Source organism: Lepisosteus platostomus, chromosome 19 (assembly GCF_059453375.1).
Source record: "Lepisosteus platostomus isolate fLepPlt1 chromosome 19, fLepPlt1.hap1, whole genome shotgun sequence".
Lineage (NCBI taxonomy): Eukaryota > Metazoa > Chordata > Actinopteri > Semionotiformes > Lepisosteidae > Lepisosteus > Lepisosteus platostomus.
This window is the reverse complement of record NC_142629.1, coordinates 7,571,650-7,593,894: the sequence shown is the minus strand read 5'-3', so window position 1 is coordinate 7,593,894 and position 22,245 is coordinate 7,571,650. Positions and strand designations below refer to the sequence as shown.

Below are 22,245 nucleotides of genomic sequence, written 5' to 3'. Positions count from 1 at the left end.
CAAGATCTCTAGCTTCCATTAATGCTGTGCAACAATTGAAGTCTTTAAGAAGCTGATGTTGGGATCTTGTTTTAGTTTCGCTCAAGATCTGTTGTGTCCATATACTATATATCTATATCTATTCTATATCTAGGGCTGGGCGGTATAGATGGTATACCGGTAGAAATATGTGCCACGGTATGGATTTGGCTATAACATTTATACCGGTAGAGAATGGATTTTGATGTTTAGATAGATTGCGCTGCCAGCATAGTCGCAGAACAGGGTTTGGAAATTTTTTACTATTTTTACTATTGACCCGTCATAAATTAGGCCGTATTTTAGCTCCAATTATGTCATTCTGAAAATATTAATCTTGCTGATATTTGGAAATTTGGAAATATTCAGAATTTTTTATCTTCGGTGGTTCAGACGTCTGGTTTATGGCGCATCTGAGGTCATTGTGGCCAATAAAAACACGCGGTCTTCCTCTTCCCCTTTCCATGAACACAAACGCACGTGTTCGGTGTGCCTGTCTGCAAGCACAAATACGCGGAGAACTGGAGAAAGGCAGCGTTAGCGAGACGGGAACAAGCGACAAAATTTTTGAAAAGAAGAGTGCTTCATTGGTTGTTTGGAAAATGGTTTGTGTTTGGAAATTGTCTTTCTGGCATTTAATCTGTAACCTGAAGTACAACCTAGTGTGTGCAATGCACCCTCTTTTTAAGATTTTTACACTAAGCAGCCATTTGAAAACTTATTTATTATTTACTTTAAAAACTTAGTTATTATTACTTTAGTGCTTGAATATTTTTTAACTTAGTTTTGTAATTTTATTTTGTTTTAATTATTACATATTTAAGTTTATAAGAATTGTATTTGAACAATTACATATCTATATAATTCATGTTCATGAGTTTATTGTACTGTGTCGGTTCTGCAAAATAAAAATGTTTTTAAAATGTTTTACTTTTACTTCAGTTTAATGTGAAATTTCAAAAATACTAAAGGAACTGCTAACCAACAGTTAATAATAACCTAATAGTTAACTCCAGGCATTAAAAACGTACTATCCAAGTCTTGTACTTTTAAAGTATGTTCTATTTAAATTATGAGAAAAAATTCTATATTGTGATGTATATCATTACCGTCCAAAATAAAAAATTATACCGTGATATAAGTTTTAGGCCATATCGCCCAGCCCATCTAAGAGATAAGTCTTATCTGTGATGTCCTGTCAAATAGTTTTGAGAGTCATTAGAATTGCAGTGATGGTGAATAATCTGAACACAAGACAACATGTACATACTAAAAAGTAAAGGACCCAGCACAGACCCCTGTGGAACACTCTAAAGTGGAATAAGGTCAGATTTAAAAGTAAAAATTTACAAATTGGCTTCTGGATTCAAATAAGAGTCAAACTAATAAAGGGATTTCTTGGAAATGTATGATTCCTGTACGTTTGTCATGTGAACATTAAAGGCACAGATTATATTAGATACAAGACGATATTATAATTAAAGTTTATCCTTTCTTAACTGGCCACCAGTTGTTCCAGATGTTTTGCCAGAAAGGCAAACTGTAAATAGATAAGTAGATGTTAAGTCCTTAGGGCTCCTGACCACTTTTTAAATGTAGGTGCCATAGCCATTTTAAGCCTTTGCTCAATATACATACTGGGAAAGAAATTATATATTAATACAGCATGAATATTTTCTCTTTTAATTATCTGTTAGGTAAATGTCAAATTGTATTAAATAAGTGCACTTGCACTGCATTACTAAGACAGTTAAATGAAGATACTGTAGGACTTAATCCATGATCTGTCACCCACTGAAGTAGTATGTGAAGCCAATAAATACAATTTAATTTGCAGACACTCCAGAGAAATTCATGCTAAAAATGTTTCTTAAACATCAAAAAAGTAATTGTAGTCTTCTGTGAAATGTGCTTGAATGCCTGGCTGGTCAGGTAGATGGTGAGTTAAGACTGGGTAAGAATGTCACAACCACTCAGCAGGACACATGAGGTTATAAGTGTTTTTCATAAAGAAGAGATGCAAGCTGCTTTTTATTCTGCTTTCTTCCCTCCTCAGGGGTCTGTCTGGACTGAGTTTAAATGATGTGCTCTGTTGCTTTGTTGGTCATTTGGGAGAATAAATTGGAAGAATTAATAGATTTGTTGTCCAATGAGTAGTAATTTTCTTCTAGCAAGATTTTCTGAGACTGCAGGAAAGGCAACTTATTTTATGTTCAAAGAAATACCTTGGAAAGGTGGCTCATAAATGTAAAATTAGGATTTTGAGATGTTGTATACAAATAATTGGAATGTATTTTTGAGAACGATTGTGTGCTGCTGCAATCGCCATTTTTTGTTTTTCAAATAACATATTTAAAAGGGATAAAAATAATTCATTTTTAAATTTAAATTTGAAAACAGTTTAATAAAATGGTGCTAACTATTTTTTTTCTTCTCTTTTTAGTATTATGTGCCAAGAATCTGGCAAAGAAGGATTTCTTCAGTAAGTAAAATCAATCCAACCTGATCTTTTCATGTTCTTTTTTAAATTGTTACACAAATTGCTATTTTCTTTATATTGTAAAGAGTTATGGGATATATAATATACTCAAAATATAAGATTATTAAATCTGTCTAAAAATAAGAATTGGATGAGAAAGGGGTCAAGATACCATAGTGCTATGCAAGCAAATCATAAAGTTAATAATTCCACCCCCTAAAGTCAAGGAGTACTGAGTTTTAGGTGGCAAGTGTTGTTTTTTCTTCAGCACAGTGCAATAACCAGGCCCAAACATGGACAGCACAAGTACTTCATTAATTCATTTAGTATTTCTCTACTAAATATATGTACAATTCATTGAGTAGCAGAGGTCTGCCTTCTACTGACATTATTCTGCCTTCTACAGAAAATCCCAAAGTTCAGCCCCCCTTAACAGGCCAAAGGGGAATCTGTCTAATTAAAAACCAAGCCTAACCAGGATTAAGTCTCCTTGTCTTAACAGATGCTCACAAATGCATGGTTACAGTTCTTCCTACTCTAAACAAGGTGTCACTCTAACAGTAGAGCTGATTTCAACCTGTAGATTACACAGCAAAGGAAATCAGAATTTCCAGATAACAATGTGTCATAATTGTAAGGGTCAGAAGTCCTGTGGGTTCAGAATACCTGGACTGAATCTGGTTTCCACCCAAAAGAAAGGGAAAACTCTCACATTCTTCTTGTGATCAGGATGATGATGTATGTTGTTGCTGTCTGTTCTGCTTCCTTTTTATGTTTATCCTTTCCTGACACCTGTTTTGTCCTCATGATACATATCGTGGAGCTTGGCATAATGACCTCACTGGAATACCAGCTGGTCACTCATAAATATTGATGTTCAAGTATGCCTGACTTTATGGTTTAACTGTAAGTTTCTCCTGAGCTAACTAATGGTGCCATTCCTGTTGTCATCTGTAACTTTGGCCAAGGCAGCTGTGTCAATGCACCAAGACATTTCTCGTTGTGTTTAAACCGTCAGAACAAGGTAATTAAGCTGAGAAATGCAAACGAGCTAACCCAGCTGCTCCCCTTACTGCAACAATATGTCATTTCCATCCACTTTTAAGTCGTAAGAGAATTTTTTTAAAAGAGGTGGCTTTCATTTGATATGGTGTCATTAGTGTTTTGTGAAGAAAATGGTTGATGGCTATTGAATTTATGAAACTGGATTTAATTAGTCACAGCTAAAGTTCAAGTGTGAATCCGTTACACATGACTGTAATGCATCACAGGCCTGAATTTTTTTAATGACTTCTGGGGACAAGTAACTGCATGACGACTTGGTCTAAGCATCAACTTGTTTGTATTTCAAGAGCAGCTTGAATGGTTTAACAATTCCGCTTGTACTTGTAACAATTACATATATAAGACTTTTCTGAGAAGCATGGAAAGGTATCCCCACCTGTTATACAGGGCCCTTAAGACTTATGAAGTCTAAAGGCTGTGAAGTGACAAATCATATAATCTTTGTTAAATAGTTATTGTCGACAGATTTCACCGAGATATTATATTTGGAATTGGTTACATTTCCAAATATAGCATTGTTTCATCTTACATTGAAATGAATTTTTGCTCTAAAGATTGTGTGAGAAATTAAATAGACATTAATGGTTCCCATTGGAACTGAAACTTGCTGGAAATATATTTGCGTGGAAAGAAGTAGTTTAAAATAATGCTCTGTTGACTGCGGTCAACAGTTTTAAAAAAAATAAATTGAACAGAATTAACATTGTAGGACCTGACAGTATTTCAGAGTGGGGGGGAATGGAGGAGGAGGTGGGTGGAGGCATCACTGTAGCTGAAGCTGAGGTTCATGATGACGTGAAACTGTATCTTCCGGGAATATTGAATTACAATATTCTACTGTATACTCCCATTTCAAGAGCCAATAAGCATATTACACACAGCGGTCGATGCAAGTATTACAAAAAGAACAAAAAAAGGCTTTTATAATCTTAGAATTGCACTCTCATTTGATAAAAGCAGAATGTCATGCACTGCCTGCTTTGAAAGACCTGCAGCTATCAAAACAAGTTTGTTAATGACCAAGGAATTCACTGCTTAGACGATCTCTCTTAATTGTCCTCATTGTCCTAGTGTTACTTCTCGGTGATTTTATTTCACCAAGAACATTTCGGTTAGTGTTTTGTCAGTGAATATCTAAGAGCTGTAATATTTTTTCCGGAGACGTGTTTGTGTCATGCATCTAATCAGGGGCTTATAATTTAATTATAAGTGATAACTGACTAATACGTTTTGGGTTATATACACACTCCTTTCACATTCTGTCTTGTTGCATACACTGCCTTCTTTTTGTAAGATGATTCAGGCTCCTCATGTGTTTTGTCACAGGGTTACCTGACCCTTTCGCTAAAGTAGTAGTAGATGGATCCGGACAGTGCCATTCCACAGACACAGTCAAGAGCACATTGGACCCCAAGTGGAACCAGCATTATGACCTGTGAGTGATTTAACTTTTTCTAGAGTGGACTTTGAGAATAAGCCAAGAGAAGCCTGTGATTGCTACTGCGACAGGTCAGGAGTCACAATGAGAAGTAATCAGCTGCATAATTGTGCAACGGCAAAAGAGATGGCATCATTTCACAGTGGCAGTTTGTGGTTCATTTTCGCTGATGAACCAGTTTCAGCATTGTGCAAGAATTGTTGAACCACACAATATTTCATTAAGGAGTTACAAGGTAGCAAAACATACCTGATGGATGAATTTTAGTTATTTTGCAAAATAATTACATACTCAAAAGAGCTATTGATGGAAAGACAAACATTCAATGATTTTGTTTAACTAGAAGAAAAACCTGCAATGAAAACAGTTCTACCAGTATATCACATTTGGCAAAGACAAGATAATGCTAGCATTTTTTTTTCTCCTAGAAATTCCCCATGTCATAGTGGTGCTGTAATGTATCAATGAGTGCAGACTACCTCTGGCGCCTCATAATATTTTGTGGAAAGAATTGATTAATCATGTCTTCTGCATACTGACCAGCTCTTTATATACCACAATATTTGTATGATCCATCTCATGAAATATATTTATTGATTATTGTTTTCCAGGCAATACACTTGACAACATGTTATTGTCTTTAACAAAGAAAAGAATATTGTTTGTTTAATGGAAAAAATACCTGCCACAGTTTTTCTTGACTTAAAGGTGGATATTAATGTCCTGTTGTATTTGAAAATATATTGTCCTTTGTATTGACACAAAACTGTGCTCTTTCTCTCCTTGACTAGATATATTGGGAAAACCGATTCCATAACCATCAGTGTATGGAACCACAAGAAAATCCATAAGAAACAGGGAGCTGGCTTCCTGGGCTGTGTGAGACTGCTGTCCAACGCCATCAGCAGGCTAAAGGATACTGGCTGTACGTTTACACCTCAGACAAGGAGCTGCAGTAAACCTACATTCAACCTTTTATTACTTTTACTTAATGAATAGATAGATTAATCGTTCAAGTGTAAAAAAAATCTAACAAAAGCTCTAATTCAACAAAAGACAATTATCTTACTCATAGTTTTCTGTATAAATGCAGTCATAATTCTTTAACTTTATGACATTTCGTACATCAGTATGTAGCGAGACATGAAAGGCCATTGCTAAACTGATTATCTAAGCAAGTCAGATAAATATAATATAAGGCTTATCAACTTTGACCCCCCCTTTTTTTTTAGCATTTTCTGTGTTTTAACATGTTGTAATGAATAGTAAGATATTTTGCTGAAAGGTTTTATTCAGCTGTTGTAAGGTATTTTATTGTTATTGTATTAACTGAAGTGCAGCTTTAAACCTGATATTTTTCAGTTCACTTAATTTTTTTTCGCCCACAGATCAGCGTTTGGATCTATGCAAATTAAACCCCACTGACAGCGACACAGTTCGGGGTCAAATTGTAGGTAAGGACCTGTAAAAAAAAAAAAAGCGTTATTTTTATTATGCGAGTAAAGCAATGTCAGAGTACTCTGTAAAGAAGAAAACACAGTCCACAAGTATTTGGACAGTGATACAATTTTTGTTGTTTTGGCTCTGTACTCTAGCACATTGGATATCAAAGTGCAGAATGTCAGCTTTAATTCGATGGTATTTACATCTATATTGGGTGAACCATATAGGAATCGCACCCCTTTTTATACGTAGTCCTCCCATTTTAGGGGACCAAAAGTAATTGGACATTTGGCTGCTCAGTTGTTTCTTGGCCGGCTGTGTGTTGTTGCATCATTAGTTCATGCACAGGAGACCTAACAAAAGGTCTAGAGTTGATTCTAGATGTGGCATTTGCATCTGGAGTCTGTTGCTGTTGTCTCTCAACATGAGGACCAAAGAAGTGTTAATGCCATTAAAGCGGGCCATCTTAAGGCTGAAAAATTAGAATAAATCAATCGGAGACAAAGCCAAAACATTAGATGTGTCAAAATCAACTGTTTGGTACATTGTTAAGAAGCCAGGACGCACTAGTGAGCTTAGCAATAGCAAATGACCTGGTAGACCACGGAAGACCACAGTAGTGAATGACCGAAGAATACTTTCAATCGTGAAGAAAAAACCCTTTTCAACTGTTGTACAGATCAGGAACACTCTCCAGGATGTAGGCATAGATGTTTCAAAGACTACCATAAAGAGAAGAATACACCCGCATAATCTCAGAGGGTTCATCACAAGATGCAAACCACTGATACGAAAGGCCAGGTTACATAAAAAGCCTCTAAGAATTCTAGGACAAAGCCTTATGGACAGATGAGAAGAAGATTAACCTGAACCAAAGTGATGGAAAGAGAAAAGTATGGAGAAAAAATGGAACTGCTCATGATCCGAAGCATACCACCTCATCTGTGAAACATGGTGAAGGCAGTGTCATGGCCTGGGCATTTATGGCTGCCAGTGGAACTGGCTCACTTGTCCTTATTGATGATGTGACTGCAGACGGCGGCAGCAGGATGAATTCTGAAGTGTACAGAAGCATCTTATCTGCTAAGATCCTACCAAATGCCTCAAAACTCATTGGATGGCGTTTCACCTTGCAGTAGGACAGTGACCCCAAACATACTGCTAAAGCAACCATGGAGATTTTCAGGGCCGAAAAGTGGACTGTATTTGAGTGGCCAAGTCAATCACCCGACCTGAGTCCCGTTGAACATGCATTTCACTTACTGAAGACAAGACTGAAAGCAAAACCCCCCGAAACAAGCAGGAACTGAAGATAGCTGAATTACAGGCCTGGCAGAGCATCACCAGGAAAGAAACCCAATATCTGGTGATGTCTATGGGTCACAGACTTCAGGCAGTCATCAATTGCAAAGAATTTGCAAACATCCTAAATTTTATTTAAGATTATGTTAATATGTCCAATTACTTTTGGTTCCATGAAATGGGGGGGCTATGTATAAAAAGGGCTGTGATTCCTATATGGTTCACCCAATATAGACGTAAATACCCTTGAATTAAAGCTGACATTCTGCACCTCATAGTCATTGTTTTATTTCAAATCCAATGTGCTGGAGTACAAAGCCAAAACAGTAAAAATTGTGTCACTGTCCAAATACTTATGGACTGCACTGTATGTCCAGAAAACGTTCAAAAGCAAACTAGGGGGTGGAAATATGGTGTATTTTGTAAGAAATTTAACTTTTGTCAGATTATCTTGTTGCTTTTATGTTAAATAATAGCATTAAAAAATGATAAATGTTTTAATAATAATAAATTGTTTTCTACAACGAACCAAATTTACCTTTTTTTCAGTAAGTCTACAGACCCGGGACCGGATAGGTAGTGGAGGACCAGTGGTGGATTGCAGAGGACTTTTAGAAAATGAAGGGTAAATAATGTAAAAAAAAAAGAATATTAAGCTTCTTTGATTGAGTACTGCCACCTACTGGTCAAATATGGAACATGTTCATAGGTTTCTATTCGGTGATTGTTCTGGTTGGTGATTTATTGAAATAATATTCAGTTATGAAAAAAATTATGGTGGATAGTTTTCGATTCAGATTTCCTTGGGAAACCTGACACACGATTTAGGATTTGGGCAACGCAAGGGATTACAGCAATATGTACTATGATGAAACGGGATCATTTGAAAAACTTTGAAGATCTATCACAACAATTCAATCTGGAAAAAAGATTTTTACAGATATCTATAAATCAGATATTATATAAACAGCTGGAGAAAGCAACAATATATAAAGGAAGGCAACAAACTGCTTGATAATTTTATAGCTACTTATCAGCAGGGTAACTTGAGAAAAATATCAAAGATGTACAATCGTATCAAATATATGAAAAAAGATTCAATTATATTAATATATATTAAATAAAATGGGAAAAAGAAATCAATACAATAATTTCTGTAGATCAGTGGAATTACAGATTCAACAAGGCTCTACTCGTTCACAGACCTGGAGAAACTTCTGTTGGAAGAATCTGACCCGTTTTTTTAGCAGCCCTAAAATTCAAGCCAAACAAAAAGGCAGCAGTTCACAGTGTTGGAGGTTATGTGGAGAGCAAGTTGTGACGCATTCACACATATTCTGGTCATGCCCAGAAATACAAAAATACTGGAAATCTGTACATGCAACCCTTAACAATATAATAAATTTGAACATACCATTTTAATGGATTCATTTTATCTCCCCACTGAGACCTGATTTCAGTTTATGAGCAAATATACAGTGATATTTCTGCGTAGACTATTTTGTTGTTTGTTGTTTTTCTCATTAAACAACTGTATTTTCTTGTATAACACCCCATATCTGCTGGCATAATGTAGTTTATTTTATAAGGATGTATGAACATAATGTAATCAAAGATGAAAGCAAACGTTTATTTTGCTGTTTTGGACTTGTTCTGTTTGTAAATCTTTTCATCGCTAATTAAGTTTAAAATTATATATATATATTACAGGATATACACATTCAAGGATTAGCATAAGTCACCAGCAGGTCCACATGAATATGAGTTGTATAAAAATGTAAATGTGAAATCCCATATTTCTGAGCAGGGTCTTCAAGCTTAACAGGTAAAGTTTGAAATCACATATCTTGCCATTTAATCACACGTGGGAAGTTTTGAAACATCACTTGGAGCACATTAATTAAAAAAGGAGCGGTTTAAATTACGGAACGTAGGGCGTGCCATCTGAGGGAGATGTGCTTTGGATTTTCCTAGACCAGTGTATGAAGATTCGGGACCAGGAAGGCCACTAAGCTGCTTCATGGAGGAGCCTCTGCCATACACCGACAGCACAGGAGCTGCAGGAGGGGGCAGCTGCCGCTTTCTGGAATCGCCCAGTCAAGAACAAAGACTTCAGGCACAACGGATCAGAAATCAGGAGCCCAGAGGTCATGCGCACACTCCTCAAAACCGACCACATGGGCATCAGTCACCTGAGCTCCCTGAGGGTTACGGTGAGCCATTTCTGCATTATTCTCAAAGGAAGCTGGTAGCACTCTTTATCTTTGGGAGAGACTATACGCATTATATGATGGGCAAGAAAGCAGCTCTCACATGGCTAAACCAGGAAAGTCACCTGTTGTAAGAGCAGGTTGTGATCTGTTCATATCCGTCCTATGCCATTAGCCTTTTGAGGCTGGGATTTGTAGGGCACCCCTATCTCGTGAGTGGGCTTTAATTAGTCTTTGAACATTTGCGATACCTGTACTAAAAGAAATCTATACATTTACAGCGTTGTCAGTGAGCGAGGTGTCTCGTCACCATGCTGACAGCTTACTCCTTTTTGGGGTATGTCACCGTAGGCCTGCCGGCATGAAACATGCAGAAGGAGTCTGGCAGCCCACTTGTTGGGGAGAAAGAGTACATATTCTCACTCATCCTGTGGTGACTCCAAATTTGGAAATTGTGAAAAATAGTGATTCTGAATTATTCAGTTTGAAAAACCAATTGTGTATTGTTAGAAGAAATTATGAAAGATTTACTGGATATCCTACTCCGTTCAGATTTGTTTCACAGAAGGGTTCTATAATGCATAGTTTTTATTTGTTTTTGGCTTTAAGAGCTTAGATTTGTAGAAACAGATAAGCTCTGTTAAGTTGTCTGAATGGATGGCAATTAATTTTTAAAGTGGTTATATACCCTTCCAGTGAGTTTTTTATGGAACAAGAATTACATTGCACAGCACTAACAAACTCTGTACTTTAACTTTTTGGATTTAAAGGGTGAATGGTTTCAAATAAACATTTCACTATTAAATTATTCACATGTGATTATATGTGATTTTAACTCCACATTTTAGAATTATTAAGCTGGTAAATTGATCAGAAATTATTTCTTTTCCCACAGAGCAAAGGACAACAGTACAAGGCCAGGTTTATTTTCTGCACACACAGACTGGTGTAAGTACTTGGCATGACCCACGAATACCAAGGTAGGTTAAGAACCGATTAGTGTCATATAATTAAAGTTTCTGAGTGGCTTTACCAAGTTGTTTTTACCTGACAGGGGAAAATGTAAAAATGTTTTAAAAAAAGTTTAAATAGTCAATTCCATTAGCAGTAACATGGGATAGTTGGACATCTCCTCTGGTGTGCACGCCTCTACATCTTTGTGTGTCCACAGTTTGTGTGAGTGAAATATTAAAGCACGTCTCTATGTCATTCCTCCTGCAGAGACCTCAACAGTGTGAGCTGTGAAGATCTAGGGCCTCTGCCCCCTGGCTGGGAGGTCAGAAGTACAGTGTCAGGAAGAATATATTTTGTTGACCACAACAACAGAACAACACAATTCACTGACCCTAGGTTACACCATATAATGAGGTAAACACTTCTACCCAGTGATACCTGGACTGTAAAATCAAATTAAGACAAAGCCATCTTAATAATCAGTATATTAGAGGTAACAAATGGATTAACCAGTTACCTTTTAAGCTGATATTTGATGCACAATTGTCTGCATCAATCTTTAGTTACGTAATGATAATGTCCAATATGTGTATAGATTTTATCAGAAATGTCCCAACCCAGCATTTTAGTGTTTCATAAAAACATTTGCATTATGTATCCAAAATGTTATTTAAATTACGATTCATATTCACCTGTTTGCTGTATGCAGAACGTATCGATGGGAAGGCATACGCATATGCACTTTAATTCTAATATCTTTTTTCGACTGTGTTTCAGTTGAACTGTTAGTTATTCCCATCTATTTCTGTGCTTGTGGCCCTGCCGGTATTAGGAGGTCTGATCATTACGGTATAAGTCCGTGAATCTGTGTCTGAAGAGCGTGTTTGTTGTGGTGCCACAGCCAGCAGTCTCAGGTGAAGGAGTCCAGCCAGACTCTGCCCACGCAAACCGAGGTGTCGGTGGAGGAGGGGGAGGGCGAGGTGCCCGTGCGCTACGAGAGGGACCTGGTGCAGAAACTCAAAGTGCTCCGGCACGAGCTATCCCTGCAGCAGCCCCAGGCCGGGCACTGTCGGATTGAAGTTTCCCGGGAGGAGATATTTGAGGTGAGGTCTCAGAACTGCGCTGCGTGTGTAGGCTTGGCTTGCTTAACATCCGGGAGTGATGCGTTGTTTTTGGCTCTTGAGGAGAACATCAGCTGGAAATTTTACTTTTCTCCTAGAGAGCCACCATATAACAGGTGTTATAAATCACCATTGAGTAGCCTATTTCTAGGTTTAAGCTGGTGATTGGTTAATCGAAGTAATTTATAGATAAATTGGGTTATAATTTTTAGATATATTTATAGATAATGAATGTATAGATAATTTATAGATAATACAGTTCTAACTGACCAGAATACTTGTTAATCTATTTGATTAATAAATCATAGGTATTTCCTAACTTTTTGGATGACGTAAAAGACTGGATTGGACCAGGATTGGAGATTGTTTAAATTAGTTCCAGCTCAGTTCAGAATGACCTATAGCAGCTCATTACTGGTCTCACTGGTCCAATGAGCTTCTCCAGCTCTTAAGGGCGGTTGTTATGAATCAACCTAGAAAGCCTGCTCAAACTGCAATGTAATTTTCTTTCAAACTGAAGCTTCACATTCCTGATATCTTTGTATTTTATGTGAGTGCCACCAGCAGATGTCAGTGTATCTTTGCAGACATAGTTACACACGTCTGCTGAGGAACAGGTCAGGATTCTGAGATTCTAAATTTAAGGATATTCTGTGCTGTGGATGAATGACCAACCTGAGACATTCTCAGTTCAGCACAACAGCTCTTCCTCTTATTAATATTGTTTTGTGTCATGAAAATATAAATAATTGAGATCAAAATAAATTAAATTGTGTTTTTTTTTACTCAGTGTATTGTCTGTTTCTATGTGTGTTGCAGATGTTTTTTAAATGTATTTTGCAGATTTAATCTGCAATATTTTGTCCGTGATATTTTATTAGCCTATTGTTCTTCTAGGAGTCTTACAGGCAGATCATGAAAATGAGGCCCAAAGACCTGAAGAAACGGCTGATGGTGAAATTTCGTGGTGAAGAAGGGCTAGACTATGGTGGTGTGGCTCGGTGAGTGTGTCAATGAGACTATGACTGGGGATGTCAAATGTCTTCCCTATTTGGAGTTGTTTTATAGTGAAGTAATACATTTAAAATTGTAATTAATGAAATCATTTGTATAGTACATTTAGTTTTCTTCATGTTTCCTATTATTCATAAGCTGACAGGTCCTATAATAATGTCACCAGCTGCAGTGATCCTATGTAATTCCATCATTCTTTTCTCTGTTTAGGGAGTGGTTGTATCTCCTGTGCCATGAGATGTTAAATCCATACTATGGGCTCTTCCAGTACTCTACAGATAATATCTACACTCTGCAGATAAATCCTGACTCTTCAATCAATCCTGTGAGTGAAATGTTTGCTCTCGTGGGACAGACATTTGACTTAGTTTATCATTTGGAGTCATCAACAGCATAAACTTCCTTACTGTATTTTTTGGAAAACATAGTTCAGTACTGAACAAAATAAGGGTACTGCTAACCATGCGAGATCTCTCAGTATTTCCCTGTGTGGTGTGTTCTTTCTTGCTATATAGCTATTCCAGCCCTAATAACAAAAACTCTTGGTGTGTTGCAGGACCATTTGTCTTATTTCCACTTTGTTGGCCGAATAATGGGCTTGGCAGTTTTCCATGGACATTACATTAATGGTGGATTTACACTGCCTTTCTATAAGCAGCTGTTGGGAAAGCCCATTCAGCTGTCAGACCTGGAAACCGTGGATCCTGAGCTGCACAAGAGCCTAGTATGGATTCTGTAAGTCAGGACGCACTTTTTTCGTATTTTGTGAGTTAAGTCTGAAGCGCTTGAGGTTTGGTGAGTTTTGTATGTGGTAGAAAACATCAGTGAAACGCTGCTGTGAATGATGACCTGAAAAAGTCCTCAATAGCTTGGGGTTAAACAGCATGAAAATGGGATGCCAGAAACCTTTTCGTAGAAATTCATTTCTCAGTCTTGACCTATTTAGACTTAAATACAATCTAATAAAATTGTGTTTTTTTTTATAGTGAGAATGACATCACCCCTGTTTTGGATCATACATTTTGTGTAGAGCATAATGCATTTGGCAAATTTCTCCAGCACGAGCTCAAACCAAATGGTAGAAACATTCCAGTAACGGAGGAGAACAAAAAGGAGTATGTAAGGTGAGTATGTAAGTGCAGTGAATTTTAATAGATTGTTGTCTAGTGTGACTTCTTCTTTTAAATGTATAATTGCCACTACTTTGTTTTCTACCATCTCGATGGGAAATGCCAGGTAACAGAATATAAGATCCTGTGCATGCACTCCTCCAGCGTGCCAAAATGCGTGTCAGAACTGTTCACTGTTTGACACTTTGTGAACTCCTCACTGCTTTATTAGGAGAACTAGCACTGCCTGGAGAAGTGATGTCTCTTATTGGTATCAGTGCAAGTTTGCAAGTGCTGGATGATCCCAGAAATCGCTGTTGCAGCTGAGGCAGCCCTGGCTGGCTAAAGCCCAGATTACTGTGGTTTCACTGATCTAGCCATCCGCCAGCACTTAGGGTATCCTGCCTAATGACATGACAAGGCTTGCCCCAATGGCAATATAGCTCCCCCACCAAGCACATGTTCACTGGGAAGGCCACGCATGAGCCCCTCTAGTGCAACCTCAACTGGATGAGCGTCACCCAGGAAGTACTGTCCCACAATTTATAAGTGTTGCCTAAATTCACTTGATGAAAGTGATGGAACATTTGGTCTATGAGATTTCCCTTTCCCCATTTTTGTTACAGAAACAAAAATGGGGTGTTGCTTTCTGGGTGATCCTCATTTTAAATTATACTTTTTTCTTACTGTTTGATTCTGTCACTCTGTGTACCGACTGGGTGTCTTTAATCTGTAAGGGAAAATGTTACATTACCTGTAAGTAAACCTGAGCTAGATAACTGGAATGCATTACTATCTTTGCCCTCAATGATGTTTAAGAACTTCCTTGTTTTTCCATAAATGACTACATACTTGCCCCACTGAACCTTCTTCTGGTGAAGTTGCACAAAAATTGCTTTTCAAAACAAGTTCCAGAGGGTTTTGAAATATTGTGGGTCGGAAGCCTAGTCTGGATTTTGCAAACTATCCGGATGCACTGAGTGTAGAAATCAAGACATGGTTACATATGTTTTCTAGTACTTCATCTGAATTTTGATTTATGAAACAATGTGCTTTTTTTCAGGCTCTATGTGAACTGGAGGTTTATGAGAGGGATTGAAGCTCAGTTTCTTGCCTTGCAGAAGGGCTTTAATGAGTTGATTCCTCAGCATCTGTTAAAGCCTTTTGATAACAAGGAGTTAGAGGTAATGTCATTTTACAGAAAACAATACACATTTTGTGACAGTCTGTTTAATGTGGAGATGATGTAAATACTAAATTTACATTAACATTAGTTAAAAAGGGTTTTAAAATTGTTTTTAGAAGATTTTTATTATGTTAATAATTATTCTCTTATTTCTAAGTATTCAAATAAGTTATGTAATGTTACAAATGGGGGGTTACAAAATTGGTGAATATCAAGAATTGACCGAGCAGTTTAGTCAATAAGTAAAATAATTATTCATGACCCCCAACTTGTAAGTGATTTCTCCAGAACACACCTGAGCGGTTGGTATAATTAGAGGCTAATTAATTTTTGTTCCCTTGCATAGCTTTGGTGAAAAGAGTAATAATCCAGGCACACTTGGTTAAATAAATATTTATTAAATATGACAACAGAAACACTACACACAACAAAAACAACACACATGTTTCTGCATTTATACATTTATAATGTTCTAATCACCCAGAAAAACCCAGACTGCTACCAAGTATTTGACTTGGAGGCCAAAGAAGAGATAAGCTGCCTTCTAAATAAAACAGAATGCAAAATATCCTGAAGCAGGAAAGACCTTTTTAACTGACATATTATTGACTAAAAACACAGAATAGCAAACTGTCTCTACCAAGGTTCATATACTTAGTTCCAAACGGGTTTTGTCTGGATGATTATAAAGTAGATGCTCTCTCCTGACGCAAGCTTCAAATTGCACATCCTTCTGACTCCTCTCTCTCTTTTCCTTTTACTGATCTGATCTTATATTTTATCTTTCTGAACTGTTGATTGACACTTAATCATTTACCCCGAATTTAATTCAAGTTAACCAGACCAGATTCTTTTGATCAATCTTGCTCACATGCAGCTCATCTGAGTAAAAATCCCTTTATCTGAAGATCTAGGAAGAGGAAATATTGACACTAGTTAGGTATAACCCATTGTGTCTGGATTCTTATAGAGATCTCCATTTTTAACTTTTAAAAGATAATTTTGCTATCCTTTAGGACATATTATTGTTTAATATCTGGTTGTTGAGCTTTCATCTATTTCAATTTCATTAAGGTTTTTTTATGTTGTGGAAGTGTCTTTATCATATTTAAAACATTATTTTGTTGACTTTATAAGACGTCCGATATAGAAACACTTATATTTTAAGACAAAAATGCGTAATACACATGCATACTATAAGACAAGCATTTCCTAATCTGGTCCAGGGAGGCTGTACAGATGCAGCCATTCAAAGTTTGCGGTACAAACCCATACCGCACGCAACTACGCATGAACCACCGCACCGTACCGCGGTACGTGATTGGCTGGCCAAAATGACCGACAGGGTCCGTAGTGAAAAGATTTAGTCATTTAATCTCTTTACTGTGCACGTTTTAATCTGCTTAGTATTGCATATTTATATTTACAACTAAAGGGAATTTTTAGTAGCTGAGCATAAAAAGAATAGAGCATAACGCATCTGGAGGTCATAAACGATATTAATTTAGGAACATAAACATATTATGTAAACTGTATATTGCTGGTATTGGTAGTTTAAAGAAAAAATACACACCAGTATTCCATTTCTCCCTAAGCATTTTAAACATCAAAGTCTTACATGTGGTTATTTCGGAAATGTTTTCCGTGCTCCTTCTGACCATATTACTGTATTTTTATATACTTTGTGAAAAATTCTGCAAATACGCTAATTATCGGAGTAGACAAAAGCATACATTTAGAATTTGGTTAATAGGGAATATAATATGGAGTCGCGTATCTAAAGAAATTAATAACGATATAATTATATTCAGGTATTGTAGCACAAACAGTAGTATAAAACTTTCCATTTATATGTGTATTGCTGTTTCAGTGCATGTCAGATGACTGGATCGATAGCATGATATCTTAAGTGACTGACTTATAAGCCTGAGGTCGGGTGTACAAATCCAGTAATCGCTATGAGTTTTCTTTTAACAAATAAACATTTCCTTGAAAAACTAAAATAGCAAATATTATGGACACTACAGTTTAATGACATTTTTTATATTTCTAAATATCACAACATGTTGGTACTGTATGTACACAGCGATACCGCAGGGTGTAGGGCGCAAACCCACGTGAGCCAATAACGCTACATCATTAATACGGTAATATCTTCCGTGTTGCGTTAACAAGTTTAAAAGGAGGAGACACTTTACAGTTTAACTCTTTAGTTCACAGAGAAATTTCACCAGAGCCTCTTCTCTTCTTGTGTCTAATTTTTAGTTTAGAAGGATTCAATCAGGATTTCAGATGAAAGACCGTGACATCAAGCAAGCCCAAATCAAAGTTTAACCCACTCAGAGCCTACATTACATTTTAGCATTTCATTTTGAGCTGAAGACCCTCGAGAAGGCTTCACAGCCGAAACGTTGCGTTTTCTCTCTTCTCTTTTCAGCATGGAATAAACCTATTACTTGTTCCTTTGCAGATTACGCAGGCTGAAGTAGTCTTGTACAGTGATAATAGACGTGGGTAGTGTCATCCCCGTTAAACAATGTGCTTATCGTGCAAATCCTGCTAAACTAAAAGTGTGTATTGTCTGTTTAGGGTTCTGTAGCATTCCAGTTTATGTTTGTAGTTGCAAGAATAGCGATTACAAACATTAAAATCATACTTGCTTTATACTGTCCAACTGAGCAATCTTGCTTTTATAAAATATACCCACTTTTTCATGTTTAATGTGTACGATGCTGTAATATAGTTTATAATAATTCAAAGTCTAAACAGTATCAACTTGAATTGTTATCTCTATTAATATAACTATCAAGTGGTATTAAATAAATACAGCTTTTTAGTATAGATAACACTTTTCTCAAATTGATTTAAAAAATAAAAACGATTACAATCTAATCTTTCCACGTTTGATCCCAAGAGGAAGTACAATACCCTCCTGCTGGAACAGCCCTCCCCCGGCTTTCCAATGAAAGACAGGTTCCTTTCGCCCAAGGCAGTCAGGAGAATTTGGAAACTCGCCACACCCGGATTGGTATAGTAACGCATTAGCAAGTTAAAGCAATTCCTTTGAAAAGCCGGGCTTGATTTTCCATTGAAAAGTTGGGCGCAGTGAATGTGAATTCTGTCTTGCATTGTCAGATTGTGAAAAATAAAAGTATTTTATGAAACACACATTTGCGATTTTCATCAAGATGGGAGTAAGGGGGTCTCTCTCTCCCATGACACTCTCCCTTATAAAATTAACATGAAACAAAACAAAAACAAAAAATAAGATACAGCCGATTTTTTTACACAGAAGACTGACAGGTTCGCGTTGTGAATCTGTTTTTCTAAGAAAACATGTCAGTCTGCCTGTGGGGGGAAGGTGGACTGTCTTTCATTGGAAGACTTGCCCTATTCTACTTTGAAAATGATGAAGCTGAGGAAACACTTGTGAAACCGGTTTGTTTACAAACAATGTAAACACAGAGACCCAGACTTTGTGGAGTGAAATTCGGCACAGCCAGCACTCCCGAGAGAGAGAGCAGAGCAGACCAGACACAGGGGTGCAAAAACCGGGCGATCTCCCCAGACTGTACGCCCGTTTCTAAGTTAGCCAGCTGCACCGGTCAGCGGCTTTCCTAATCCTCGCCCTGATCACTACCACTCCTGTCCTGCCCCTCAACGCGTACCCCAGCCGGGTGCTCTTTGGCCGCAGCGCCAGGCGAATGTGCAACATTAATGTGGGGCTTGCGGCTTCCTACGCCCTGCGGTACCGCTGTGTACATACAGTACGAACATGGTGTGATATTTAGAAATATAAAAAATGTCAATATACTGTAGTGTCCATAATATTTGCTATTTTAGCTTTTCAAAGAAATGTTTATTTGTTAAAAGAAAACTCATAGCGATTACTGGATTTGTACACCCGACCTCACGCTTATAAGTCAGTCACTTAAGCTATCACGCTACCAATCCAGTCATGTGATATGCACTGAAAAAGCAATACACGTATCAATGGAACGTTTTATACTACTGTTTGTGCTACAGTACCTAAATATAATTATATCGTTATTAATTTCTTTAGATATGCGACTCCATATTATATTCCCTATTAATCAAATTCTAAGAGTATGCTTTTGTCCACTCTGATAACGAGCATATTCGCAGAAAAGGTTAAAACAACCAATTTTCACAAAGTATATAAACGTACAGTAATAAGGAGCACAAAAAAACATTTCCGAAATAATCACATGTAAGACTTTGATGCTTAAAATGTTTAGGGAGAAATGGAGTAGTGGTGTGTATTTTTTCTTTAAACTACCAAGACCAGCCATATACAGTACAGTTTACATACAGCAATATGTTTATGTTCCTAAATTAATATATTTTATGAGCATGTGAAAGGCATACTTTGTATGATTGGAAACAAATGCGTGATCGGATCAACGAAATGCTGTGGTGTTACTTTTTGTCAATGAAAAAATAAAGTATTTTCGTTTACAAAGACGGTTACAAAGAATGTGGACCACGGTAATACTTTGAGTTTACAGCGTGTCCAAGGTCATTCATTATTAATACTATTAATAATATCTTCGGTAAAGACTTTGATGCATAAAATACTTTTGCATACTTAAAATATTTATGATAAAGGTGGTAGGTTGTGTACTTTTGTCCAACTGAGCAATCTTGCTTTCATAAGATATAACAACTTTTTAATGTATAATTAACATGCTGTAATTCACAGTTTAAATTTAAACGTCTAAAGAGTATACAACTTAAATTCTTAATTGAATAAAGATTGTCCCTCAGCAGTGATCGGGATTCGAAACCGCTCAAATGCTGTACAGGAGAGGTTAAGCTTTATTAGCTCCACCTGCCGGTTTTACAAGGTGATTCCAGATACTATTAACATAATCTGATTTGCATACGGTATATTGTGGTATATTGCGACACGCCCACCAAGTTGTACCGCAGCGTACCCTGCTCGATTTGACTGGCTGCATCTGTACGTCTGCATATTTTCATTCCAGCTTGGCTCTTAACCTCCCTTAACCTTAAACTGGTTACTGGCTTAACTGGACCAATTTAACAGCTTCTACCAGCTCTTCAGATGCTGCTGATTTAAAGGATCTGGAACACCTGCAGACACACCAGCTAAGACTCCCAGATGCCCCTGCTGCAGCGTCTCAGTTTCAAATTCGCTTTAGCAAAACCACGAGCAACTAAGGCGAAACAATGTCAATGTGCTCTCTGAAGGAAATTTGAATTACATCTGTAATCTTCAATACCAGAGCTTCACTTTCTTGTAGGGTAAATGATTGTATTCGACTATAGTTACACGTTGACTCTGTTAAAGAGTGTTGTATTTTAACACTGTAGCTTGTTCACGGTGTAATTTTCTTGGAATTGCAGCTGATAATTGGAGGCCTGGGGAAGATTGACCTCAATGACTGGAAGGCCAACACACGACTGAAACACTGCGTGGCAGACAGCAACATCGTCAAGTGGTTTTGGCAGGCAGTGGAGTCGTTTGATGAAGAGAGGAGAGGGAGGCTTCTCCAGTTTGTTACGGGCTCTACCCGCGTGCCTCTGCAAGGGTTTAAGGCACTGCAAGGTGGTTATCGCATAAGCTGAGCTTCATTTGTGTATATTTATAGTCTGCTTATGCATTTTTCATCCTTCTACTCTTTTCACTCAATGTTTTGCCTTCGTCATGCTTCTACTGAAAATGTAGCCATTTAGCCATTTTTAAGATAACAGTTAATCCTGACAGACCTGTGTTCTGGAATACAAAAAAGCAGTCTTTGAACTTCATGAATGTGTAGGGGAATGTAAATGACGAGCAGCACCTGACAGTGAGTCCATTCGCTGATTTGATTGACAAATAATAGCAGACGCCATTGATTGGGATTTACAATGAGTGTCTGAAGAATGGAGAGAATTCCCCCTGCATAAGGAGTTATCTTTCACATAAGATAGTGTGATGGAGAAATCCAGCGTTGTCTGAAATGTGCCAGTGCAGGCTTTGACTGGCCCAGGAAGCAGGTGTGGGAGGTCATTGTATCGTATGTAATTTCATATATCTCAGTCATCATTCTTGCTTTACTCTACAGGGTTGAAAAGTGGGCAAACACATTGTAACTTAACTCTCAACCTTGTGACAGATTATATATACATGTGCTGATGATCTTTCAGAAAGGTCTAAAATCCTAAATGTTTTATGTGTTTTAGGTCTTTTAGCACTGTTGACACTTCATTTGAATATGCCTCAAATCTTTTGAAAACTCAGTGAGGTCAAATTGAAAATGTTGGTTTTGATGACCGTAAATAATAAACGTCTTATTGTGCTCCCTCTGTAGGGGACAACAATTGTAGAAGACATCAGTGTTTCCATCATGAATGAGTGGGTTGGAGTGCTGTGATAACTTGTCTGTTTTGTAATATGGCTATAACAGCCTGCATTCAATTCCAAGAGTGGTTTGGAATTGAAGGCACATTTATTGTAATATACCATCCCATTCATTGTTTGAACTTGATCTAAAATAAGCTCAAACATATTGTACATTATGTCTGTGCATAATTATGAGCAAAAGACTTTCCAGAATTTTTTTGCTGCTGTATTTTAAGTTCAAGTAGTCCTGGATCAGTGTTAACTAGAATGTGTGTTGGTAAGGTTCTACAGGTTCTGCAGGACCAAGACTGTTCACTATCCACTTGATAGATGCCAACACAGACAATCTGCCTAAAGCCCACACATGGTAAGATAAACTCTTCCTCATCTGTAATGATGCATTCTTTATTGAGTGAAGGAAATACTTCAAGAATGTGGAGCATGAGAATATTTAAACTATGCAAGGGAGGATGTTCTTGCAAGGGAGTCACAGTTCAGGAGATTAGGTATCGGTACGTTGTTTTTTTTTTCATTTT

At 37.2% G+C, this 22,245-nt stretch overlaps 1 protein-coding gene across 2 annotated transcripts in view; it reads left to right on the top strand.

Moving 5' to 3' along the window:
• Positions 1 to 22,245, top strand: part of smurf1 (SMAD specific E3 ubiquitin protein ligase 1) — a 45,918-nt gene that overhangs the window by 20,898 nt on the left and 2,775 nt on the right. The window contains exons 2-17 of one of the 2 annotated variants that reach the window (XM_088613262.1): positions 2,462 to 2,500; positions 4,889 to 4,997; positions 5,792 to 5,925; positions 6,389 to 6,454; positions 8,295 to 8,370; positions 9,720 to 9,958; positions 10,851 to 10,935; positions 11,177 to 11,323; positions 11,811 to 12,012; positions 12,928 to 13,031; positions 13,255 to 13,369; positions 13,601 to 13,779; positions 14,031 to 14,168; positions 15,217 to 15,337; positions 20,731 to 20,932; positions 22,001 to 22,076. In XM_088613262.1, the coding sequence (XP_088469388.1) occupies positions 2,462 to 2,500; positions 4,889 to 4,997; positions 5,792 to 5,925; positions 6,389 to 6,454; positions 8,295 to 8,370; positions 9,720 to 9,958; positions 10,851 to 10,935; positions 11,177 to 11,323; positions 11,811 to 12,012; positions 12,928 to 13,031; positions 13,255 to 13,369; positions 13,601 to 13,779; positions 14,031 to 14,168; positions 15,217 to 15,337; positions 20,731 to 20,932; positions 22,001 to 22,076 (2,032 nt within the window). Of the gene's footprint in view, positions 1 to 2,461; positions 2,501 to 4,888; positions 4,998 to 5,791; positions 5,926 to 6,388; positions 6,455 to 8,294; positions 8,371 to 9,719; positions 9,959 to 10,850; positions 10,936 to 11,176; positions 11,324 to 11,810; positions 12,013 to 12,927; positions 13,032 to 13,254; positions 13,370 to 13,600; positions 13,780 to 14,030; positions 14,169 to 15,216; positions 15,338 to 20,730; positions 20,933 to 21,991; positions 22,077 to 22,245 lie in introns of both variants that reach the window. The other variant, XM_088613261.1, reaches the window with a different exon arrangement.